Source organism: Pelophylax lessonae (genome assembly GCF_965119305.1).
Source record: "Pelophylax lessonae genome assembly, chromosome: 11".
In the NCBI taxonomy this organism is placed as follows: domain Eukaryota; kingdom Metazoa; phylum Chordata; class Amphibia; order Anura; family Ranidae; genus Pelophylax; species Pelophylax lessonae.
In genome coordinates, this window is record NC_138778.1 from 142595432 (window position 1) to 142623314 (window position 27883).

Sequence of the window (27883 nt, forward strand, 5' to 3'; positions counted from 1 at the left end):
ATTCAGATTAACAAAACATTGAAATAAAGGCTGTAATGTAACAAAATAGGTAAACAGTCAAGGGGGGTGAACACTTTTGCAAGGCACTGTAGGTTTACACCCCAAAAGACATTCTGCTACTCCTCCCGAGAAAGGGGATACCACATGTGTGGCTTTTTCACAGCCTAGCCACACAGAGAGGCTTGACATCCAAGAAGCATCTTAACCACTTCTAGTCTGGACCAATTCTGACATTTCTCTGCTAAAAACATACATTTTTGCTAGAAAACTACTCAGAACCCCCAAAACAAATATTTTTTTAAGTAAAGGCCCTAGAGAATAAAATGGTGGGTGTTGCAAATTTTTATGTCAGACAGTATTTGCGCAACAATTTTATAAACACCACTTAAAGACTAGGCTTTTCTGGCACTTTTGTTCACATGTATTAAATCAGTTGTTTTTGCTAGAACCCCCAAACATTTTTTTTTTTGCTAAAACCCCCAAACACATCAGAGGCCCTAGAGAATACATTGGTGGGTTTTGCAATTTATTATGTCAAATGGTATTTGCGCAGTGTTTTTTTAACGCAATTTTTTGGGGAAAAAAGTACACTTTTTTTTTTTTTATTTAATGCAAAAAAAATCAATACATAAACTATTTTTTTTTTGTAAAATATAAAAGATGATGTTACGCCGAGTAAATAGATACCAAAGATGCCATGCTTTAAATTCGTGCATGCCCGTGCAGCGGTTTCACTATCCATAGGTGACGCTTAAAAAGCTTAAAAAGCCTTTACAGAGGAGGTCTGGGGCTAGAATTACTGGCCATGAGCTGTCGTTTCGAGGCGATACCTCACATATGTGGGAAGATCGCTGTTTGTGCGCGTGTGGGACCGATGCGCGCGTTTGCCTTGGCACGTGAGCATGAGGGGACAGGGGCATTTTACTATTATTTTTTTAACTATTATTTTTTTCTATTTTACTTTTACACTGTTGCTTTAATTTTTTTTGATCACTTTTATTGCGGTCACAAGGAATGTAACATCCTTGTGACAGCAATAGGCTCTATAAAGACCACAAATCCCCCCTCTGCCCTTAAAAGCATTCAAAACACCAAGGTAGGTGTTTTTTTGGAATGCTTTTGATTTTTTAAAAATGGCGATGTTGACATCCAGGTAAGCCAGTAGTGATGTCATGTCATCACTTCCCGGTTACTATAGCTGAGAGCCGATAAAAACAGAACCCGGCTTTGTTGGGCCATCTGACCAGCCAGCGAACGCGCCCGCTGGTTGTTCAGGTTTCCCCGTGTGACGGGAGAGCCCGAGCAAGCTGTAGAAGACAGGGGGGGGGGGGGGTGTCTTTCCGCTGCTTGTAATAGCAATTAACCATTTGCCGACCAGTCACGTTGCAATGGTAAATAGCAAAGTGGTTAGTTATCGTCCAGCGACGCTCTTCCCCGATCGTCGGGGAATCTAGTGTAAACAAAGCGGGCGGATCTCCTAAGTGACAGGGAGTGACAGATTGCAGGGTTCAGCATAGCTGAACCTGCGATCTGTCCCTGTGTCACTCAGCCACCTCCCCCCACACACGTTAGTAAGCACCAGGCATACATTAACCCCTCCCTCTCCAATAAAATTAACCCATTCCCTGCCAGTGTAATTTTTACAGTAACAGTGCATATGTCACTGGTACCCCCAAAAGTGTCAAAATGTCAGTCAAGTGTCCGATCTGTCCGCCGCAATGTCGCAGTCCCGCCAAAAATAAAAAAATAAAAAAATTGCAGATCGCCGCCATTACTCGTTAAAAAAAAAAAAACACCAAAAATTACAGAAATCTTTACCTTAGTTAGTAAACGTAATAACTTTTGCGCAAGCCAATCAAAATACGCTTATTGCGTTTTTTTTTTTACCAAAAATATGTAGCAGAAAACAAATTGGCCTAAAATTATAAAAAAATTTAGATTTTTACATTTTTTGGGGGGGAATTTCATATAAAAAATGTGAAAAATATTGTTGTTTTTTCAAAATTGTCACTCTTTTTTTGTTTATAGCACAAAAAGTAAAAATTGCAGAGGTGATCAAATACCACCAAAAGAAAACTCTGCTTGTGGGAAAAAAAGGACGTAAATTTTGTTTGGGTACGGCATTACATGATCGCGCAATTGTCAGTTAAAGTCACGCAGTGCCGAATCGCAAAAAGTGGCCTGGACCTAAGACAGCAAAATCCTCCGGTGGTAAAGTGGTTAAGGGGCTAGTTAGCTGCTCTGATTGCTATTACAAGAAAGCCGACTTGTCAGCAAATGGTTAATGAATTTGAATGCACAAAAACACAATACCCAATTATTTGTTACAATATAAAAGAGGATGTTACGCCGAGTGAACAGATACCAACTATGTCATACTTTAAAATAGCGTCCACCCGTGGAATGGTGCCAAACTACGGTACCTAAAAATCCCCATAAGCGACACATTAAAAGCCTTTACAGGTAACAGTTTATGGTAACACAGGAGGTCTGGAGCTAGTATTATTGCTCTCACTCTGACGTTTGCAGCAATACCTCACGTGTGGGATGATCGCCGTTTACATATACGTGCAGGAACGGCGCAAGCGTTCACATTTGTGCACAAGCACGGGCAGACGGGTGTGCTTTAAAAAAATGTTTTTACGCTTTATACAGTATATATATATATATATATATATATATATATATATATATATTTATATTTAACTTTATTGCTATCACAAGAGATGAACAACATCCCTTGTGACAGTATGGGCCATGACAGGTCCTCTTTATGGAGAGATCTGGGGTCTATTAGAATCCCAGATCTCTCCTCTGGCCCCCTATGCAGCTGATCAGATCAGTCTAGTGTCCATATTGTGCTCCTATATAAACAATAATGTTCATATAAAGTGCTCCAAAACGACGAATAATGTATCCAAGTGTTGACAGATCAGCCTCAATCCCGTGAGAGAAAATTAGGAACCACCATGTACGTGCAATCCCTCCACCAATAAGATTGGCCTCTCACCTTATTACCAGACCCAAACGGGCCAGCATGAGCATATAAGGGGATATTAAAGACTTCACAGGTAGACTCTCCAGCCTTCACCTCCGGAGGTCGCCAGGACATAAAATAGAGATAAAGCAAAAATCTAGTGCTCTCTGAATATGAGTAGATGACCCCTACCGAAGAAGCCAACAGGAGCCGACGCTCCAGGCGTAACGCGTATAGGGAGGCGGAGCCTACGTGCCTGACGTCGATCGCTCGGGTGATACTCTCACACACTGAATGCCATACTAGCAGGCACGGCTGAGTGCCCAGCAAATGTGAGTTACCCACTTTGTTTAAATAAAGCTCATCTACTCATATTCAGAGAGCACTAGATTTTTGCTTTATCTCTATTTTATGTCCTGGCGACCTCCGGAGGTGAAGGCTGGAGAGTCTACCTGTGAAGTCTTTAATATCCCCTTATATGCTCATGCTGGCCCATTTGGGTCTGGTAATAAGGTGAGAGGCCAATCTTAATGGTGGAGGGATTGCACGTACATGGTGGTTCCTAATTTTCTCTCACGGGATTGAGGCTGATCTGTCAACACTTGGATACATTATTCGTCGTTTTGGAGCACTTTATATGAACATTAGTGTTTATATAGGAGCACAATACAGGGAGTGCAGAATTATTAGGCAAATGAGTATTTTGACCACATCATCCTCTTTATGCATGTTGTCTTACTCCAAGCTGTATAGGCTCGAAAGCCGACTACCAATTAAGCATATTAGGTGATGTGCATCTCTGTAATGAGAAGGGGTGTGGTCTAATGACATCAACACCCTATATCAGGTGTGCATAATTATTAGGCAACTTCCTTTCCTTGGGAAAAATGGGTCAAAAGAAGGACTTGACAGGCTCAGAAAAGTCAAAAATAGTGAGATATCTTGCAGAGGGATGCAGCACTCCTAAAATTGCAAAGCTTCTGAAGCGTGATCATTGAACAATAAAGCATTTCATTCAAAATAGTCAACAGGGTCGCAAGAAGCGTGTGGAAAAACCAAGGTGCAAAATAACAGCCCATGAACTGAGAAAAGTCAAGCGTGCAGCTGCCAAGATGCCACTTGCCACCAGTTTGGCCATATTTCAGAGCTGCAACATCACTGGAGTGCCCAAAAGCACAAGGTGTGCAATACTCAGAGACATGGCCAAGGTAAGAAAGGCTGAAAGACGACCACCACTGAACAAGACACAAAAGCTGAAACGTCAAGACTGGGCCAAGAAATATCTCAAGACTGATTTTTCAAAGGTTTTATGGACTGATGAAATGAGAGTGAGTCTCGATGGGCCAGATGGATGGGCCCGTGGCTGGATTGGTAAAGGGCAGAGAGCTCCAGTCCGACTCAGACGCCAGCAAGGTGGAGGTGGAGTACTGGTTTGGGCTGGTATCATCAAAGATGAGCTTGTGGGGCCTTTTCGGGTTGAGGATGGAGTCAAGCTCAACTCCCAGCAGTCCTACTGCCAGTTTCTGGAAGACACCTTCTTTAAGCAGTGGTACAGGAAAAAGTCTGCATCCTTCAAGAAAAACATGATTTTCATGCAGGACAATGCTCCATCACACGCGTCCAAGTACTCCACAGCGTGGCTGGCAAGAAAGGGTATAAAAGAAGAAAAGCTAATGACATGGCCTCCTTGTTCACCTGATCTGAACCTGTGGTCCATCATCAAATGTGAGATTTACAAGGAGGGAAAACAGTACACCTCTCTGAACAGTGTCTGGGAGGCTGTGGTTGCTGCTGCACGCAATGTTTATGGTGAACAGATCAAAACACTGACAGAATCCATGGATGGCAGGCTTTTGAGTGTCCTTGCAAAGAAAGGTGGCTATATTGGTCACTGATTTGTTTTTGTTTTGTTTTTGAATGTAAGAAACGTATATTTGTGAATGTTGAGATGTTATATTGGTTTCACTGGTAAAAATAAATAATTGAAATGGGTATACTGTATATTTGATTTTTGTTAAGTTGCCTAATAATTATGCACAGTAATAGTCACCTGCACACACAGATATCCCCCTAAAATAGCTAAAACTAAAAACAAACTAAAAACTACTTCCAAAAATAGTCAGCTTTGATATTAATGAGTTTTTTGGGTTCATTGAGAACATGGTTGTTGTTCAATAATAAAATGAATCCTCAAAAATACTAATTTGCCTAATTATTCTGCACTCCCTGTATGGACACTATACTTTGATTATATATGTGATCACTTATTATTATTTTGTGCACAACTGGCGCAACACGTTTTGATTTTTATGTTTCTTATTGTGATGTGTGGACACGATTTGTGTACGCAGCCGGATGTATAAATTTATTCAAGCACATTGGTTTTTTTATATATATGCACATTGATTTTTCACCTTGATTTTTCACCTGGCTTTGCGCTGATAGTTTTTCATTATCAGTCTGATCAGCTGCTTCCCTGGCTGATAACGACAAGGTAAACAAAGAACTGAAAGTGACAAAATCCTTGTCACGTCAGGTTTCTGACATCATTAAGTGGGAGGAACAACATCGGTTCCTCTCACTGTGTGCCCAGAGCCAGATGCTGCCAGTCATTTCCTTACCGAGCTCCCTGATCGCTCAGAAGAACCCAATAAAAACTACGGCAAAAAGGGGGGTCCTTCTGCAGCCTGTAAAAGTAATCCAAAAAAGGGGGTTATGCCAGCTGAGGATGGCCCACAGGGGCGTAGCCAAGCTTTTGTGTTGTCTGCCTAGTCCTACTACTGTAGAGGGCAGCATAACCCTATGGTGAAGAATATGGAGCAATGTCTGTCAATGAATGGAAGAAAAACTTTTCTTTAGATTGGAAAGAGTAGAGATAGATTAGAAAACGTCAGTTTTTATCGCTGTCTGTGCCCACTTTAAGGAGATTAACCCTCTCTATTTGTCCTATTTACCATTATTATTGAAAGTGAAAGTAAAAGAAAATCCTAAACTTTTGGGTTGTCCTTAAAAAAGTAATAGAGGGGAAATGTTCAGCTGGGGACACTAGTTCTGATGACCTGGAGTTCCCCAAGAATTTCCCCTAAAGGATAGGTCCACCCTAACACTAAAATCCCAACATCTATAGATCTCCACAACCTAACACTAACCTATCTTGCCCTGTAAAGACAAAATCAGTCAGCCAAGGCTTTGCTGTGGAGGTGGGTACAGAGGACACATCCGACAACGGAAGCCCCATGGTAAGTCTAATGGGGACATCACTTCCCATTCATTTCACAGCCAGTGTCGGCCATGATTTTAGTTTTAGGGAGGACATTAAATTACAGGGATTTCCTCTCACTTTCTGTTTGACTATGGGACAGGAAGTGAAGGTAAATCTCCGCAATAGGACATAGATGGTGAAAATAAATCTGACAGGGGTTACTACCCTCCATTGCTCTACCCAAGATGAAAAAAAAAAAAAAAATTGCCTATAGTTCTACTTTCAAGTACAATAAAGGCTCCAGTATAAAGAAGTGCCTAATCCAGTTTATATGTAATGCACAGGCCACATAAAAAAAAAAAAAAAAAACTTCCTTTACCCTCACTGACTGAAATCCTCCTCCTTTTCTGTCTCACATATTACCCCGCCTAGACACTGCAACTCCCAGTGGTAGGATTTCAAGTAGTGATGGACCGATATCATTTTTTCATTGCCGATACCGATATTTTGGTCCTCGCATATCGGTATTGGCCGGTAAGGGCCGATATGTTTTATTTTTTCTTGACAGGTACTCTTGTGGAGGGATCTGTTGGTCTAAAAGAGCCCAAACCCCTCCTCTGCACTTTAAAGCATTCAAAACGCCAAGTTTGGCTGTTTTGAATGCTGTCATTTTTTTTAATCTGGCACCAGAGTTTTTGCATGGAGATCCGATCAGAGCCAATGCGGCCTTGTTCGGGTCTTCGGCGGTTGTGCAGGCTGGTTGCCTGGGTCTCCCTTGGGGGACAGGAGACCCGGACGAGCCATGGAAGGCGGCGGGAGGGGGGAGATGTCCCCTCCTGCTCCTTGTAATGACAGCCAAGCAGCTTCGCAGCCACATTAGTTATCATTACAAGACAGCCGACCGTCGGCTATGGACGCCGGTACCGGGGTAATGCCTCTAGCTGCAGGTATCAATCCGGTACAGAACTTTCTGAAATAGACAGGCAGCTGAGGAGGATTGAGCTGTTCCAGCTGCCTGTCTATTGGCCCTGGTCGGCCCCTGGACACATTTTGGGAGGAGAATGGTACAGGGGGGTGGAAAGTTCTTTGCAGTCTGATTTTTTTTGTAACAGGGCGGAAAGTTTTCTCCAGGCTGTAAGAGAGAATTAGGCAGGCTTTTCCCTCCTGGAGCTACTGAACTTGCTGTACTGCTAGCTGGTCGCTGGAAGCGAAGACGCACATGATGGCGAGGCTCCCCGTTCTTTTCTGTCTGCTGTTCCTCATCGCAGGGATCAGAGGTCAAGATGATTTTGAGTTGGGCCAGGCTTTCGACTGAGGACAAGAAAGGCGAGAATCAACCAGAGATTCATCCCACACCTTATCCTACAAAGGACAGGAGAGTATTTTTGCTCACAGCCTGAATTATCCATTATTTGGTAAGAGGCCAATTACTCTCTTCTCCACCTGGGAGGTATTAGTGGCCAAACTTGTTTGGGTCCTCTTTTCTGTGTGATCTCTGGAGCAGAGCTATTTTTCTATACGCCCCTACATTCCAATCTTCTGGTAAGAAGCTAAGCTGGTGGTGGGACACTGAATTCTCATTCACGTGGTCTTTCACATTTTCAGTTCAACTGTTTCTTCACAAGCAATTTTGGATTTGGACTTTTTTGTTCACTTGTGTGCATTCAATTGGGACTGTTTTTGTCACTTTAATTTTTGGATGGACATTAATGTTTGACACCAACTGGTGTTTTCAATTTTACTGTTGAATTTATTAGCTTTATTTGTTTTTGCATTTTCACCAGTCACCAGCACTATTTAATTGTCTTATTATAGACCTTAACGTTTATGTTTTGATACATACAGTGGGTACGGAAAGTATTCAGACCCCCTTAAATTTTTCACTCTTTGTTATATTGCAGCCATTTGCTAAAATCATTTAAGTTCATTCTTCTTCCTCATGAATGTACACATAGCACCCCATACTGACAGAAAAACACAGAATTGTTGACATTTATTAAAAAAGAAAAACTGAAATATCACATGGTCCTAAGTATTCAGACCCTTTGCTCAGTATTTAGTAGAAGCCCCCTTTTGATCTAATACAGCCAGGAGTCTTTTTGGGAAAGATGCAACAAGTCTTTCACACCTGGATTTGGGGATCCTCTGCCATTCCTCCTTGCAGATCCTCTCCAGTTCTGTCAGGTTGGATGGTAAACGTTGGTGGACAGCCATTTTTAGGTCTCTCCAGAGATGCTCAATTGGGTTTAAGTCAGGGCTCTGGCTGGGCCATTCAAGAACAGTCACGGAGTTGTTGTGAAGCCACTCCTTCGTTATTTTAGCTGTGTGCTTAGGGTCATTGTCTTGTTGGAAGGTAAACATTCGGCCCAGTCTGAGGTCCAGAGCACTCTGGAAGACGTTTGGGACGACCAGAACCCTTCCTAGAGCTGGCCGTCCGGCCAAACTGAGCTATCGGGGGAGAAGAGCCTTGGTGAGAGAGGTAAAGAAGAACCCAAAGATCACTGTGGCTGAGCTCCAGAGATGCAGTCAGGAGATGGGAGAAAGTTGTAGAAAGTCAACCATCACTGCAGCCCTCCACCAGTCGGGGCTTTATGGCAGAGTGGCCCGACGGAAGCCTCTCCTCAGTGTAAGACACATGAAAGCCTGCATGGAGTTTGCTAAAAAAACACCTGAAGGACTCCAAGATGGTGAGAAATAAGATTCTCTGGTCTGATGAGACCAAAATAGAACTTTTTGGCCTTGATTCTAAGCTGTATGTGTGGAGAAAACCAGGCACTGCTCATCACCTGTCCAATATAGTCCCAACAGTGAAGCATGGTGGTGGCAGCATCATGCTGTGGGGGTGTTTTTCAGCTGCAGGGACAGGACGACTGGTTGCAATCGAGGGAAAGATGAATGCGGCCAAGTACAGGGATATCCTGGACAAAAACCTTCTCCAGAGTGCTCTGGACCTCAGACTGGGCCGAAGGTTTACCTACCAACAAGACAATGACCCTAAGCACACAGCTAAAATAACGAAGGAGTGGCTTCACAACAACTCCGTGACTGTTCTTGAATGGCCCAGCCAGAGCCCTGACTTAAACCCAATTGAGCATCTCTGGAGAGACCTAAAAATGGCTGTCTACCAACGTTTACCATCCAACCTGACAGAACTGGAGAGGATCTGCAAGGAGGAATGGCAGAGGATCCCCAAATCCAGGTGTGAAAGACTTGTTGCATCTTTCCCAAAAAGACTCCTGGCTGTATTAGATCAAAAGGGGGCTTCTACTTAATACTGAGCAAAGGGTCTGAATACTTAGGACCATGTGATATTTCAGTTTTTCTTTTTTAATAAATCTGCAACAATGTCAACAATTCTGTGTTTTTCTGTCAGTATGGGGTGCTATGTGTACATTCATGAGGAAAAAGAATGAACTTAAATGATTTTAGCAAATGGCTGCAATATAACAAAGAGTGAAAAATTTAAGGGGGTCTGAATACTTTCCGTACCCACTGTATATGTTTTCACATGTTATAGTTAGCGCACCTGATACATAATATCCATACCACATATCACTTCAAGCTCTAAGGTAGCAGCTTTCCAACATTTAATCAGCGCACTTTTTCTTTTCACTTTATTAAATGAAAATAGTTTGTTTTTTTCCGTACGAGAAAAATTTTGGAGTTTGTTCCTTCGAGAACTTTTGTATGAAAATTCAGAATCGGCTGTGGAAAGTTGTGTACACACTATACGAAAATCATACCAAGTACACACTATACGAAAATCGTACCAAAATTCTTTGGATGAATATGTTTGCCCGATTTTCTTATAGTGTGTACTACCCTTAAAAATGTTTTCCTTTCTTACTCTATCCAAAATGTAAAGTGTAACTAAAGGCAATAGAACCTACATCTGTGATCTGGTCGAAGAAACTACCCTGACCTTCCATCAGGGGCATATTGTGTATGGAATGCTCCTTAAAATGTAAAGAATGTTCAACCCTCAATAGTTGCTACCAGAACTGGAAAAGTGGGCAAGTCTTCCAATTAAGAAATCTGTCAAGAATGGGAACTCCCTACAATGGGCAATCCTATAATAATGTTCAAGTTGAGGTTCTCGTTTAATATAATACATATGTTATCAGTCATGAGTTCTGTTAAATTACTTTTTGAAATAATAGAGTCTTTGACAGATTTAATACAAGAAATGTCTACAGGACTCACCATGATGGCTGGGACAGCATACATTAACATTACCGACTGAACTGTGAACCTCTCATTATCCATTACAGTTACAGGACGGGCAAGGGCCTGGTCCAGCCAGTTCCTATGGGATAGTAAAACTGTTTAGAAAAATTACAAAGCAGACAGAAAAACTGATTATAAAGCTGGTTAATTGAAATCTCCTAAGAATGCAGAAATGGATGTGCTATGTTTAAAGCCTATTTTAGTGAACGTTAAATAGTTTTTTTTTGGACCAAGCTGGAAAAAAACGATTTCCTTCACAAACACGTGTTCTGGCGCTGTTCAGCCATTCACAGGAAGCTTTGTATTTTATTAATACAAAGTTTACCCTGACTGACTTAAGTAGAGATTATGACATCATATGCCCAACTTTCCACCTCACCCAATAAGAAGAAGCTTTGTATTCATTCAGAATATTGAAAGCTTCCTGTGAATGGACGAGCAGTTCTCGGCCTAACTCAATTTTGTTGCAGGAGTGGGATGGGAAGTTTCCGAAACAGGCCAATTACAGTTCATACAGCCCCTGCATGCGTTAATGAAAGAAATAGGTCATTTGGAACAGCTTGGTCCAAACCAAGTATTTAAAGTTCACCAAAACATGGAGGTCAGCCTTAATCAGCTGTAGAGAACACACTGCCTTCCATAGAGTCAATAATGGACTACTGATAATCTAGGGGGCAGGTAGGGAATGTAAGAAATACATGTATAGGGGGGGTTTACTAAAACTGTAGATTGCAAAAATCTGGTGGAGCTATGCATACAAACTAATCAGCTTCCATGTTTTTTCTCAAAGCTTAATGGAACAAGCTAAAGTTAGAAGCTTATTGGCTACCAAGCTGCTCCAGTTTTAGTAAATCTCCCTCATAGACACAAGAAGCTATATCACCTTAAAATAATCAACAGTCCCTGGGCTTTAAAAGGATAAGTTCACTTGAAAAAAATGTGCATTTATTTATTTATTTATTTTTAAGTAAAAACATATGCATTTATAATTTCTTTTTGTAATGGACCTGTAAAGCATTGCACCCACGATCAACAGATCGTGGTTGTAATGCCGCGATCCTGCAGACTGTCAAGACTTGTAGCTTTCCCATTTACAGAATACTTTGAATGAATAAATGACACCGCTGGGCGAGAAAAGCCTGGCATGGCTGTGTTTTTTTTCTTAGTTTGTGACAGCTTGCGGGGGGGAAATGATCCCCTGCTAGCTGTCAAAATAGGGAATCGAGGGGGGTTGGACTTAGCGGGGCCCAGTGCACTTGTAACATGTTACACCCTGAATATGTGGTGCAAAGTTATGGTGTTCTGCCAGCGGGGAGCCTTCCCTACTGTCAGAATACAATGATCAGTGTTGCTGGATAAAGCCGATTGCACTGATCGCTTAGGAAAAACCCGACAAGCTGGTTGTAGAGAAGATGATAGATTGATCGACTTGTGTACAACCAGCCAGCCCATAAAAGGATTGAAACTCAGCTGGTCCCTGCTGCATCAGCCGAATTTCGTTCCAAGTGTGGCAAGCTTAAAGTGGTTCTAAAAGCTGAAGATTTTTTCCCTTTAATTATTCTCTTCATTAAGGTAAAAAACCTTCTGAGTGCAGCACTCTCCCAGCCCCCTTATACCTACCTGAGCCAAGTCTCTCTCCCTCCCCATAAGCTCAGAGACAGCAGCAGAAGCCATTGGCTCTCACTGCTGTCAATTACAGCCAGTGATCACTCAGGACCACGAAATTAGCATAAGTAGCGCCGATAGTGCATATATCGAAAAAGCCAAAAACAGTCCTTTGAACGTTCATATATCAATCACCATTAAACAAAAGGTTAATGTCCATCCCTGGATATAAAAGGGTTAAAAGATTTTTGCAACAGTCCACTCCACCAAGTAGGAATCACCGCTGTGTATCGGGGTCACCAAATCACTACACCTCCACCGTTGTGATGTACAGAGGGGGATGGCAACTCACCAGAACATGTGGCCCAACTATTCTCATAGGACAGGTACATAGGCTTGTGTGTAAATATCCCTCTTGGAATTGGCTACTGCTGCAGATATCAGATATACATCCCTGATGGTCTCTCACAAGATAGCGTGCATCCCTTTTCCTCACGATAGATTGCCCATCAAGCAAGCATAAAGGAATGGCATGGCTCTCCAATCCCTATACATGTTCAGGCTGTACAGGATTAACAGCTTCCTCTTGCTGAGAGGGAGACTGGAGAGTGCACATCGCTGTCCATTGTGCACCATCACTGCTGCATATTGGCAGCCTAACCTAGCTGAAGCGTAGGACTAAATACTTGTGCCTTTACTGCTGCTACACAGAGACCTCCACCTATTGCTTATGCTAAAAGAGTAGGGATTGGAGATCCATGCCATTCCTTTATGCTTGCTTGATGGGCAATCTATCGTGAGGAAAAGGGACGCACGCTATCTTGTGAGAGACCATCAGGGATGTATATCTGATATCTGCAGCAGTAGCCGATTCCAAGAGGGATATTTACACACAAGCCTTTGTGCCTGTCCTATGAGAATAGGTGGGCCACATGTTCTGGTGAGTTTCCATCCCCCTCTGTACATCACAATGGTGGAGGTGTAGTTATTTGGTGACCCCGATACACAGCGGTGATTCCTACTTGGTGGAGTGGACTGTTGCAAAAATCTTTTAACCCCTTTATATCCAGGGATGGACGTTAACATTTTGTTTAATGGTGATTGATATATGAACGTTCAAAGGACTGTTTTTGGCCTTTTCGATATATATGCACTATCTGCGCTACTTATGCTAATTTCGTGGTCCTGAGTGATCATTGATTTGAGTATATTTAAACAGTGTTCCTCTCAAGTAGCTGCGGTAGAGTCTTTTTAAAAGACGCTTTTGATTATTTCTGCTTGTGCGCAGGGGATATATTATATCACTAGTAGAGGGCGGTTTGGTGATATTTATATTTAATTGCAATTACAGCCAGTGTGGCGGAAGTGGGAGGGTGGGGCCGAGAGCAAGCCCACACACGTGCTCCCATTGCAAGCACCTTGCTATGGTGGACACTCGGCAGGGGGAGGAGCCAGAAGTGCCAGCAAGGGGCCCAAGAAGAGGAGGATCTGAGGCTGCACAAAGCAGGTTTTTTATTTTTTTGTAAATGAAGGGTTTACAATCACTTTAGGCCCCTTTCACACGGCTTTTTCAGGCGGGCCTGATTTCAGTTTTTTCAGGCGGACCTAATCAGATGCTCCATGTACCTCAGTGGTGACATGTCCGCTGACCCCCGATCTGATGTGGTTTGTGAAATCCAGACAGATGGAAACCCTATTTTCCATCTGTCTGGAGGATCGGATCAGATGAAAAAGGACAGGCGGCCTGTTTTCATCCGATCTTCCATAGAAGAGAGCGGGGATCTGACAGCTCCGTCTCTGCAAAGTAAGCAGAGACAGAGCTGTCATCCGCCTGCTCAGTGGGGATCGGTGGATTGATCCACGCTGATTAAAAAGGAGTCCGCGGGGCGGAAAACCCATGTCTAAGGACCCGTAGGTTTGCTGGATCTTCAAGAGAAAAGAACAAAAGTTTAGGAACTTACAATTCACACTGTAGGTGATTTGTGCCCTGCCAGTTTTACGAAGTAAAAGAAAACAAACCTATGCATTCTACTTTGTAAAATGGAAGAACTTTAATTTGCACCAACCAGAGAACAGTGTTAGTAATGTATTACACTTAAAAAAGCAGTGAGCCCATCACATTCTTGGGCTCCTTGTATACACAATGGAGTTTTTAACAATGACTTGTGAAGTAGTATTATATATTCTCCTTTAATGCTCTGCATGCAGTCCAGAGGCTATGCAATGTCAGGCCATTCCTGTGCTGTAATTGGATGCTGCTAGTCACACTGGAACCTGCAGCTGCTTTTCTTCATTCACTCTAAGCCCATACCTACGAGCACCGCCAGAGTTATAAATTTTACCTCTTGTCAGCTGACAAGAAAGAAGATCTTCCATGTCAGAGATTGCAAGGACACGCTTACCATTTCTGCTGTTCTCCGAACTGACACGTACACAGAAAATACAAAGCTGCAACAAATTCTAGCACCAAAAAAGCAGTCACCTTGCTGCTGCTGTCCTCTCAAGTAAGCTTTCTTCACGTAAAGATGTAGCCACCTTGGATAGTGATCTGTCTAGTATAAAATGAGGGCCAAGTCATGTGTGCAGACAGAAAATTAGGCCACTACAATCACGCCCTCACAATGAGTGAGAAAGAGAGTACCTAAAGGCAGGGGACCAAATCATAGGGATGCAGCAATATGTATTTCATGTGCAAAGAGTAAAACGGTTCATAAAAAAAGAATATAAAATAAGATCTAACAATGCATAATAACATGGGGTGAAGAAATGAAGGGACACGTGCACTCAAATATATAGAGATGCCCCCATATATTTACTCCATTATTAAAGCCAAGCACCAGGATGAAAGAAAAAACAGCAGCAGGGACCCAAAGCACTATTAAACCCCAAAACAAATATTGAACATATTTGAACTTACCAATCCTTAAAGCAGTATTACAACCAAAAGCAAACATTTATTATTCTGTAGCTTACAAATTCTAGGATGTGATGGCTGAATCAGTTCCCTTTTTTAGGCTCTCTTTTTATTCTGTTTTCATTGTGTAATCCAGCCAGCAAGTCTGTTGTTTTTTGACAGTACAAACTCTCCAGCAGAATGTATCAGTTTACATGGATGAGACAAACCACTGGCAGGGGTGCTTAAAATGATCATTTTTATTTAATCATGTAACACTTTTATCTCAAAAGGAAAAAACTTGCTGTAACTGATATAAATCTGCCGATACATTTAATACTACCCTCCCCCTCCAGTCGAACAATGCTGCTGTCTGCTGTGCCCCCTGTGCTCATTCATCCAGATCACCAGGGGAAACAGAGAGAAAAAGCAAAAGAAAAGAAAACGGATGCAGCCAAGCTGCAATATAATACAGTCAGGTCCATAAATATTGGGACATCGACACAATTCTAATCTTTTTGGCTCTATACACCACCACAATGGATTTGACATGAAACAAACAAGATGTGCTTTACCTGGAGACTTTCAGCTTTAATTTGAGGGTATTTACATCCAAATCAGGTGAACGGTGTAGGAATTACAACAGTTTGTATATGTGCCTCCCACTTTTTAAGGGACCAAAAGTAATGGGACAGATTAACAATCATAAATCAAACTTTCACTTTTTAATACTTGGTTGCAAATCCTTTGTAGTCAATTACAGCCTGAAGTCTGGAACGCATAGACATCACCAGACGCTGGGTTTCATCCCTGGTGATGCTCTGCCAGGCCTCTACTGCAACTGTCTTCAGTTCCTGCTTGTTCTTGGGGCATTTTCCCTTCAGTTTTGTCTTCAGCAAGTGAAATTCATGCTCAATCGGATTCAGGTCAGGTGATTGACTTGGCCATTGCATAACATTCCACTTCTTTCCCTTAAAAAACTCTTTGGTTGCTTTCGCAGTATGCTTCGGGACATTGTCCATCTGCACTGTGAAGCACCGTCCAATGAGTTCTGAAGCATTTGGCTGAATATGAGCAGATAATATTCCCGAAACACTTCAGAATTCATCCTGCTTCTTTTGTCAGCAGTCACATCATCAATAAATACAAGAGAACCAGTTCCATTGGCAGCCATACATGCCCATGCCATGACACTACCACCACCATGCTTCACTGATGAGGTGGTATGCTTTGGATCATGAGCAGTTCCTTTCCTTCTCCATACTCTTCTCTTCCCATCACTCTGGTACAAGTTGATCTTGGTCTCATCTGTCCATAGGATGTTGTTCCAGAACTGTGAAGGCTTTTTTAGATGTTGTTTGGCAAACTCTAATCTGGCCTTCCTGTTTTTGAGGCTCACCAATGGTTTACATCTTGTGGTGAACCCTCTGTATTCACTCTGGTGAAGTCTTCTCTTGATTGTTGACTTCGACACACATACACCTACCTCCTGGAGAGTGTTCTTGATCTGGCCAACTGTTGTGAAGGGTGTTTTCTTCACCAGGGAAAGAATTATTCGGTCATCCACCACAGTTGTTTTCCATGGTCTTCCGGGTCTTTTGGTGTTGCTGAGCTCACCGGTGCGTTCTTTCTTTTTAAGGATGTTCCTAACAGTTGATTTGGCCACACCTAATGTTTTTGCTATCTCTCTGATGGGTTTGTTTTGTTTTTTCAGCCTAATGATGGCTTGCTTCACTGATAGTGACAGCTCTTTGGATCTCATATTGAGAGTTGACAGCTACAGATTCCAAATGCAAAGAGCACACTTGAAATGAACTCTGGACCTTTTATCTGCTCTTTGTAAATGGGATAGTGAGGGAATAACACACACCTGGCCATGGAACAGCTGAGCAGCCAATTGTCCCATTACTTTTGGTCCCTTAAAAAGTGGGAGGCACATATACAAACTGTTGTAATTCCTACACTGTTCACCTGATTTGGATGTAAATACCCTCAAATTAAAGCTGAAAGTCTGCAGTTAAAGCACATCTTGTTTGTTTCATTTCAAATCCATTGTGGTGGTGTATAGATACAAAAGGATTAGAATTGTGTCGATGTCCCAATATTTATGAACCTGACTGCACATTTATGGTTTTGGGTTCCATATTGCTATAAATGTGGTGGTTGCATTCATTTTCTTATTTGAGACTTCTTTCCATGTTTTTCTCCTGGTGATCTAAACAGTAACACACTTAATTTCTTATTGGTGCCTTCTTTATCTATAGAGAAGCAATGGAGCCATGCTTTGACAGCAGTATTGTCTGTAGAGAGGGCAGTGTTAGAAGGACTTTACATAAGTGACTAATGGATGAAAGTCCAACTCCAGCTAACACTTTATAAGCACTTACAGAAACAGTTTTGTTTCCTTTTGGGATAAAGGTTTTAACAATATAAATAAAAGCTCATCAATGTAAGCACGCCTGTCAGTGGTAAATTGATTCTCTCTGCCCTCTAATGCAGCCTTTTTTTATCCCTGGCAAAATGCCTAAAAATTGATAAAAAATTGTATACAAGCCAACAGATGGATGAAGCCTACTTAATAATTACCCAAAGCCACAGCTTTTAATTATTCACCATTACGACTTTCTAGACACTGGCATCCTAACAACCTATGATGTCATCAGTTGATAAGGAGGATGCCTGCTGCCTCCACAGCATCCTGGTTTGACCCTCCTGTGTCCCTCTCCCTCAGCACTTGGGTGACATTAGCTGACTAATAAAAAGGAACTGAGGGAGAAGAAAAACACTAGAATACTAGTCTGTACCAGTGTGCAAATATGTATTTTCTTTGGAAGAAAGAAAAAAAGAAATCACCTCTAATGTTGGGTGTCCTACATGTGAATGTTGCTGCATTATGTAAAACTATTAGAATTGTTTTTTACATTTTACAATGGGGTGCCTCGGGACTGTTCATAATTTTAAAGGGTGTCTTGACTGAAAAAAGTTTGGGACACACTGCTCTAACTCATAGGTGCTCAACTTGTGGCCCTCAAGCTGTTGGAACTACAAGTCCCATGAGGCAATGCAAGGCAGACAGTTACAAGCACGGCTCCCAAAGGCAGAGACTGTAAGATCCTGGTACCTGCGGTACCCTTCCAGCCTATTATTTGTACATTACGTTCCACCATATAGATAGGTGGAACGCATCTAGTACCTGTCCCTTTAAATTCCATGACCTCATCAGTGAGTGCCGCTCTGAGCGGCTATTTCAACCGCCGGCATTCACTCACATGTGTTCGTGCAAACCGCTTGCTACAGCATTACCTAACGCTGCCGAATCCTCCAGCTATTACCTAATACCTGGATTGACCGAAGACTTGCTACAACATCTTGTATCACGCTACAAGATCATTACCTCACCGCCGGAACCCTCTCCTTACAAACCTACCAGTGATAAGTACCCCACAGGGGAATACCTTCCTAATCTACTTTCACTACTACTCTGCTTACTAAAGACTATTGCTACTCTAAGAACTATACTGTTACATCTAACATCTGCACCGCTACTTAGATTGCAAGCTCTTGAGCCTATTACCATCTTGTCACTGCACTAGCCTAGCATCTCCTGTACACTTCATCTGCTCTTCACTACCACCCATTACCTGTACATGATTGCTATCCTAAGTGCTTACTATCACCATCTGTTACCTCTTACCATTGCTATCACTATCCACGCCTGTCCCCTCAGTATCACCTCTATACTTTCACATATAAACATATCACTCCAGGAACATCTTTAATGAGTGTCTGTGTTTGTGTATGTGCTTGCTGAGACAGGCTGATGCACAATGATGAGTCTTGAGAGTTGGATATGGTAGTTCAACACATCTCTACATGACTACTGAGTGTAACTTCCGCAGCTGCAAATCCACACCACACAAATAAACGCCGGAGCGTTACAGAGACATGATGTGACTTGTAGTTCCGCAACAGCTGGAGGGCAACAGGTTGCGCACTTATGCTCGAACTGCTACATTTGCTGTACAGCTCGGTCTGGTAGAGAAAGTTACAGGGGGGCTCAGAAAAACAAAGACTTCTTTGCTAATGTTTGTAAAAGACTGCAATATATAAAGTTGTGCTCAAAATAATAGCAGTCCAACATCACTAACCAGATAAATCACTGTTTTTCTTTTTTCTATAAATTCTATTTCTACATGGCAAATAATTTACTAGTAGGTTTAGTAGATTAAGGCCCCTTTCACACTTGCGAACCATTCAGATCCGCCTGTCCGTTTTTCAGGCGGATCTGAACGGATGCCCCATGCATCTCTATGGGGCATCGGATGTCAGCGGAGACATGAACACTGACATCCGATCCGATCCATCAAAACCGGACGGATGGAAACCCTAATTTTCCATCCGACCAGCGGATCGGATGGGATGAGAACGGACAGGCGGTTCGTTCTCATCCGATTCACCCATAGAGAACAGCGGGGCTCTGACACCTCCCTCTCTGCACACATTGCAGAGACAGCTGCGGATCGATCCCCCACTGAGCAGCACGGCTTCGTCGACGGAACAGAGCCATGTGAAAGGGACCTAATAGAAAACCAACAGACCCAACAGTCTGCCGATTCTGTGTAATTGAACCATTAATTGAAAGGGGCGTGTTCAAAATAATAGCAGTGTAGAGTTAAATTATTGAGGTCATTCAGTCTGTGAAAAAACAGGTATTAAACAGGTGGCCCTAAATTAAGGACGAAGGCAGCAAATGTTGTACACGAAGGGTATAGTGCATTTCTCTCTGAAAATCAGAGTAAAATGGGTCATTCCACACATTTCTCAGAAGAACAGCGTACTTTTAATAAAAAGGTGATTGGAGAGGGGAAAACATATAAAGAAGTGCAGAAACTGATCGGCTGCTCAGCTAAAATGATCTCAAATGCTTTCAAATGGAAATTAAAACCAGAAAGACGTGGAAGAAAACAGAAAACTAACATTCAAATGTATCGAAAAATAACCAAAATGGCAAAGACTCAGCCAGGGGTCTTCAAACTATGGCCCTCCAGCTGTTTAAGAACTACAATTCCCATCATGCCTAGTCATGTGTGTGAATGTCAGTTTTACAAGGCCTCATGGGATGTGTAGTTCTGCAACAGCTGGAGGGCCTTAGTTTGAGGATCCCTGGCAAATGATCAGCTTCAGAGTGATGAAAGAAGGTCTCAAGTTACCGGTGAGTACTGTAACAATTAGAAGACGCCTAGGAGAAGCCAAGCTATCGGCAAGAATTCCCCGCAAAGTCCTATTGTTGAAAACATGTGCTGAAGAGGTTACAATTTGCCAAAGAACACATTGACTGGCCTTAAGAGAAATGGCGCAACATTTTGTGGACTGGTGAAAGCAAGACTGTTCTTTTTAAATCTAGGGGCCGCACACAGTTTGTCAGACGACCCCTAAACACAGTACCCTGAAGACAGTGAAGTATGGTGGCGCAAGCATCATATGGGGAAGTTTCTCATAGTATGGTGTTGGGCCTATTTATCACATGCCAGGGATCATGGATCAGTTTGAATATATCAAAATACTTGAAGAGGACAAGTTGCCTTATGCTGAAGAGGAACTGCCCTTGAAATGACAACGACCCCGAACACACCAGCAGCAAGCAGCATCTTGGTTCCAGACAAGATCCACGTTATGGAGTTGTCAGCCCAATCCCTGGACCTTAACCACTTCAGCTCCAGAAGGTTATACCCCCTTCCTGACCAGGCCTTTTTTGCAATACTGCCCTGTATTGATTTAACTGACAATTGCATGGCCGTGCGACACTGTACCCAAATAAAATTGGTGGATATGAGAATAAAAGAGAATAACTATAAACTATTAATGAGAAGGTATTATGTTCCATCCAAATTGCATAGGATCGATTCAGGTGCCTCATCCCTGTGTTGGAGGGAGTGTGGAGGTGAGGGAACCCATGCCCTTATATGGTGGAGCTGTTCTTTGATCCAGCCATATTGGAAAGAGGTATCAAAGGTGATTAAGAAAATTAAAAAAGAAAATTAAAATTTAGTTTAACATGCATTGCCCTTCCATGTGCTCTTCACTATGAAGGCCAGTTATAGGTGGGGGCAGGGGCCATTTTCTTTGTTGTTGATGTATACTGGTGAGTGGACACACTGGATGCCTTTGCTGCCATTGTGCTATGAGCTGGGTGTCCACTGTGCCCCCAAGTACCTTTAAGGAGGGGTGGGCCATCTCCAGGCTCACCTACCCCCTATCTATCCATTAGAGTGCATGTGCTTCCACTGTGGAGACTCTCATAGATTTACAGGAGTTAGGACTGCAGATAATACAGGCTGCCGTGGAGGGGCTCTGCAGCTTACACATGCATCTGCAAATGTGTGCTAACGAAACCCCTGTTTTTAACGCATACTGTTTGACAGGTTAATTTGGTTGGTGAATTGAGTTGGGATTTTTTTTCTGTTTTTGCCTCACATGCGTTGCTCTTTGCTATAAAGGCCAGTTATAGGTGGGGGCAGGGGCCATTTTGTTTGGTGATTAAAAAAAAATAAGCAATACAGAAATTGGACAAGACCCTTGGCAATGTTTGTTCCATGCTACAGCCAAATCAAGGAAAAAATATAGGGTTCCATTATCCCATACTTGTTAAACAGAGCGAAAATTCTGATCCCGAAATATTGGAAACAAAAGGAAATTCTGCCAATACAAGAATGGTTTAGGGAGATAGATAGAACTAGGCTTATGGAAGAATTAATAAGTATGCAAAAAGGATGCTGGAATGAGTTCTCATGCGATATGTGGAAATTGGTTAGAGTTCAAACGGTTTTTAACATACTGTATATGAGACATATGGGTAATGAGAATCCCTCTCAGAGGATAATATTCTTTGATGAGGTGGTCACACCCCCCCCCCCCTCTGATTATAGGATAATGCATACTAGCACATTATGCCTTTACTTTCAAGATAAGGAAAAAAAAGAAAACAACAGACTTTACTTCCTCTTTAAGGGCCGCCCTGCTGCATTATATGTACGTGGGGCAGTCCTTAGGTGGTTAATCAAATAGAAAACTTGGGCGGTGACATCAAAATGCCCTTTCCAAGGTAAAACCAAGAACTGCAGAGGAATTATGGTATGGAGTGCAATCATCCTGTGCTGGATGGAATACCTGTTCACAGGTGCCAGAAGTTGGTCAATTCTGTGCAACACAGATGTGAAGCAGTTCTTAGAAACGGTGGTTATACAACTAAATATTACTTCAGTGATTCAAAGGAAAGCTAAATCTTCAAGCAGTTTTCAGTTTGTACAGTAAATGTTTGAGTTTGTAAAAAAAAAAATGCAGACTGCTATTTTTTTGGAAAAACCTAATATTCCTTTTTCTTCACTTTCTGTAAGGCAATGACAAATATGAAACATTTTTCTTAATGTTTTGATTTGGAATAGACTGTGCAGCATTTCACATGCATTTGCGTGCATTGAAATAAAAGCTTTTAGAAGGATTTGGAGCATTACTCTCTTTTTTGAACATGCTATATTATTTTGAACACAACTGTATGTAATTTTTCTTATTGTGAACTCATTGTGGACTTATCAAAGCAGCAGATATCTAAATTTATTTAAGGTTACTGGTATTATAACTTATAAGGCCCCTTTCACATGGGCGATCCGATCCGCCTGTCTGTTTTTCAGGCAGACCTGATCGGATCCTCCATGCATCCCTATGGGGCAGCGAATGTCAGCGGAGACATGTCCACTGACACCCACTGCTCTCTGATCCGATCCTATCCGTGAAATCTGGACGGATGGAAACCCTATTTTCCATCTGTCTGGCGGATCGGATCGGATCAGAAGGGACAGGCGGACGTTCTCATCTGATCTCTCCATAGAGGAGAGCGGGGATGTGACAGCTCCGTCTGCGCACACAGAGCAAAGACGGAGCTGTCATCCACCTCCTCAGCGGGGATTGGTGGATCGATCCCCCGCTGAGCAGAACGGACCTCGTCGGGCGGCGCACTGTGTGAAAGGACCCTTACTCTCTTTTTTTAACATGCTATTATTTTGAACACAACTGTATGTAATTTTTCTTATTGTGCCCTTCTGAACTCATTGTGGACTTATCAAGGCAGCAGATATCTACATTTATACAAGGTTACTGGTATTATAACTTATAAAAGAGAAGAAGCTGTAATTGACTGTTAAAATCTAGCTATGGATGTTCTATCTGACAGCAAGGGCTGACTATACACATACTGTATGAGGTCTCAGTAACCCCATAGCCCCACCTAGAGCCTTACCTGACATTCTCAAGCACGGGAGTTTTCATGACACGAAACAGATGATGCTGCTGTGGCTCTTGTGGTACCTTCTTGCCTTCTGCATGAGGAGATGGTGGTGGTGAGAAAGGAGGGAACAGATCTCCTGGTTCTAGAACTATATGCTCATCATCCTGTGAATGAGAATATCAATAACTAAGAGAGACACTTTCTACCTTCAGACACTATTGCTAGCAGAAGTCACAAAAACATCACAAGGCCAGGACATATATGAAGCTGAAGATGTACTACATAAGCCTAAAATCATTTTTTTTTAATTTAGGAGAGAATAGATAAGAAGTTTTTGGACTGATGCTGTTAATTCTTGCACAGGTTTTTTGCTGCCAAAAGCAAGTATAAGCCCACGTTCACATTGGTCCAATTTGACATGTCAAATCGCATGTCAAATAGGAAGCAATTGCTGCCAATGGCACCATCTGAATCAGTGCCACGTCGTCTTTGCAGCACCACACTGATCTCCACAAGTAGTTTCTGTACTATTTCTGCCGATTTGGGGGAGTGGGGGGTGGGGGGAGAAGGGGGTACGATTTCCATAGACAAACGTCTGAAATCTCCCCCAAAGTCGGTCTGAAATGCCGGTGTAACGTTAAAAAACCCTACCCTGTGAAAATTCCCTGCCCTCGTCACTTCCGGTGAGGGTACGTCCTTCAACAGCTGAGCAGCTTCCAAGTGCGCATGCTCACAGCTGCAGCGGGTAGGGAATTTTCATGGGGTAGTGTTTTTTAACCTTACATCACGTCATTTATCAGCTGTTGCAGCGCGTCCGACTGCGCATGGCCAGCCGCTAAATTAAATCATCTCGGAGACTTCCCTCATCCCAAATGAGTGACTGTTACATTCTAAAACACTGTAGCCATGATTTGTATTTTCATAGACCCGCCGCCGATTTAATTTTCCTGGAGCAGAGATGAGGGAAGTCTGAGGGGTTGGAGCCGAGATGATTTCGCGCGGCAACAGCTGATGAACGGCGCGGGGTTCCGTAAAAAAAACACTAAGCCGTGAAAATTCCCTACCCTCTGCAGCTGTGAGCATGCGCACTGGCAAGCGGCTCAGCTGATGTATGACGTACCCTCACCGGAAGTGACGAGGGTAGGGAATTTTCACGGGTAGGGTTTTTTCACGGAACACCGGCTTGAAATCGTTTTTCGATTTTCGATTTCAAAAACGGCCTCAGTGTGAACCTGTGCTAAATGGGAAGTAACCCTAATTTCAGGGAGTGCATATTTTGAGTTATTTTTGCATTGTTTAATTTAACAGGCTTTTTGATACTATTGTCACATTTTTACAGTGCTACTTTTCCATACAGTAAGGCTCCATTCACACTAGTGCGACCTGTCAGGGGACTTGGTCGCCTGACAAGTCGCGGTCGGTCACTCGCCATTGAATAGTACAGGACCCGTTCTAATAGGAGCGACTCAAGTCGCTCCGACTTAGAAAAAGTACTACTTTGGGGCGACCTGGAGGCGACTTGCATTGACTTCAATTATATGCAGTCCCTGCAAGTCGCGCCGAGGTTGCGGTCCACTTCACAGGTCGCCCCAGCAAGTTGTGTCGCGCCAGTCTGAATGGGCGCTTAAACCTTGGATTGCGAGCATAATTTGTTCCAGAAACATGCTTGTAATACAAAGCCCCCTTATGTCAAAGCAAATCCCCCTCCCATAAAAAAATAATGGAAACTCAACCATTTATTCCTAAGTCTTTCAGTTTATAGTCCATATAAAAAAAGTTTATAGTCCATATAAAAAGATTATCGCAATGTGATAGGTTGTGTAACCATAAAATGTCCATCTACAAATGGCGCCTCCACAAGGGGATTAGAAGCAAAATCCAGCAGGAGCTACAGAGTATAAAAGGGAAGAGAGGCGCCTCTTAGTGTAGTAATATGGTTCCATTTAATGAAGGTACAACATTTAGCAATTCACATGGTTGATGATTTAAACAGGCACATCTAAGTATGCAGGCATCCGGGGTAAACCTGTCCACATCGACCATCCTTAACACTGCCAGCTCTCACCGCTGTCAGTCTGCAATAGTGACCAGGAAGACTACCCTACAGGAGAGCGATCTGAAAGTGAGGCTTGAAACGCTCATGGAGCGCAGTGTGGAAGGGATGACGTTGATGTCGGTGTGAAGGATGGTCTATATGGACAGCTTTACCCCGGATGCCTGCATACATAGATGTGCCTGTTTAAATCATCAACCCTGTGAGTTGCTAAATGTTGAACCTTCATTAAATGTAACCATATTGCTACACTTAGAGGCGTCCCTCTTCTCTTCTATACTCTGATGCTACTTGTATATCAAGACATCGCTCGTTTATGAAGTCAAAATTTTTTAAAAAGTTTTGCTTGTCTTGCAAAACAAGTTACTCTCAATCCAAGGTTTTACTGTATTTTTTATTACTGTATTAAAACCCACATCATAAAAAAACTAGCAATAAATGCTGTATTACATGCTGTTAACCACTTTACCTCTAGCCACTGTGCTGCTACTGCAGCACAGTGGCTCGGTATCGTCCATCGACGTAGACCTACGTCGCTGGACTCCTCCCCCTGTAGGCGGCGCCGCCGCTCTTCCCCAATCGTTGGGGATTCTAGTTTGGAGATCCGCCTGCCTGTGTAAACAGAACGGGCGGATCTCCTAAGTGACAGGGAGTGACAGATCGGAGTGTTCAGCATAGCTGAACATCCGATCTGTCCCTGTGTCACTCAGTCACCTCCCCCCCCCACACGTCAGTAAGCACCAGGCATACATTAACCCCTCCCTCTCCAATAAAATTAACCCCTTCCCTGCCAGTGTCATTTTTACAGTAACAGTGCATATATATAGCACTGATTACTGCAGTAATGTCACTGGTAGCCCCAAAAGTGTCAAAAATGTCAGTCAAGGGTCCGATCTGTCTGCCGCAATGTCGCAGTCCCGCAAAAAAAAAAAAAAAAATCGCAGATCGCCGCCATTACTCGTTAAAAAAAACACCAAAAATGACAAAAATCTTTCCCTTAGTTAGTAAACGCAATAACTTTTGCGCAAACCAATCAAAATACGCTTATTGTGATTTTTTTTACCAAACATAGGTAGCAGAAAACAAATTGGCCAAAAATTTTAAAAAAAATTTGATTTTTACATCTTTTTTGGGAGGAATTTCATATAAAAAAAATGTTGAAAATATTATTTTTTCAAAATTGTTGCTCTTTTTTTGTTTATAGCGCAAAAAGTAAAAATCGCACAGGTGATCAAATACTACCAAAAGAAAGCTCTATTTGTGGGAAAAAAAGGACGTAAATTTCGTTTGGGTACGGCGTCGCACGACCGCGCAATTGTCAGTTAAAGTCGCACAGCGCCAAATCGCAAAAAGTGGCCTGGACGTAAGACAGCAAAATCCTCCGGTGGTAAAGTGGTTAATACTCTCAGTCACTAGGAGATTTGTTTTCTGTATTCTGCAAAAAGCCTGGTTGATCCTGTTGCTCTCTATCTCCACCTTCTGCCCGTGTCCCCAATTCAGCTAGGGATTTTGCAGAGCAGTGTTGGCAGCTCTGCACATGCTAAGTTTTCAGTGAGAATCTATGCTGAGCATTTCCTCCCTATCACATTTGAGCAGCCCATGTGACTATAGAGTCACACATGTGGGTGTATACACAGTGGGAAATGAAAGCCCCGTTCCTCCATCCTTCTCCATGCCCACTAACCAGCTTAACACAATAGGGGTGGGATATTACATGTAGATTATTGGTGTCTTCACCTCCCTCTTATTCTAAGACACAGGCTGGCAGAAATCAGCCCACTCCATGTTATTTCCACAAAATAAAGATTTCATATCAAATATGTATGCCAAATTAAAACAGTTTATTGATATGAATTATTTTTACTTTGTATTCAGGAGCAGAGGACTAGAAGCTCATCTTGCTTATGTTTCCCTGCAGACAGGCTGGGAAAGATCTGGGTCATGTGACAGCTGTATATCGATTAGGAAAAAGGTACTTAGACTTTTATTATTAAAATAATTACAGTGCCAACATCCACACACAGAAATAGGAGGGACAATGTAAATTAAACAGTATGGGTTTAGTATCACTTTTAATAAAAAAAAATAAAATAAAGATTAGCTAATAGAGGGGACTGTTAAACTGGTCACACACGGTTAGCTTGTTTCATTCAGCAAGTGGGCTGGATGTAAAAAGAAAAAAAAAAAAAAAAAAGAAGTAGGTGGATGGGGTAATCCCCCCTCTTCAGGGACTTTGTATTCTGACAGTGGCTCATGCCGGAATCGGAAAAAACACTATTATGGGGTGCAGCAGCTGATTGAGAAAAATGTTCTACTTGTCCGTTCGACAGATGTCAATCAGGTGATCGATTTCTGTTGCTAGGAGACTGCCATGCACTGATCCAATTCCCACCAGTGATAGGGCAGCCTTAGCGGCTCAGTGTATTTGTTCTTTTTATGAACAACCGTTGGAATAAGATATTAGCCATACAGGGAGTATATTATTATCAATGAGTACACTAAATCTTACTTACATAATGAGAAAGGGGCACTACCATTGTGTGGCACTGCAAAGCAGGAAGCAGAGTCTGCCCCCATGTATATACAGTATATAATCACAGATTGAACATAGAAACAAGGTTTTATATACAATAATATACATACTG

The 27883-nt window shown here is 42.4% G+C and overlaps 1 protein-coding gene across 4 annotated transcripts in view; it reads right to left on the reverse strand.

The window, feature by feature from the left end:
• Positions 1 to 27883, reverse strand: part of TMEM94 (transmembrane protein 94) — a 168538-nt gene that overhangs the window by 90336 nt on the left and 50319 nt on the right. For all 4 annotated transcript variants that reach the window (XM_082271725.1, XM_082271724.1, XM_082271723.1 and 1 more), the window contains exons 7-8: positions 23198 to 23349; positions 10383 to 10485 (exon numbers count right to left, since the gene is read on the reverse strand). In XM_082271725.1, coding sequence (XP_082127851.1) covers positions 10383 to 10485; positions 23198 to 23349 — 255 coding nt within the window. The remainder of the gene's footprint in view (positions 1 to 10382; positions 10486 to 23197; positions 23350 to 27883) is intronic.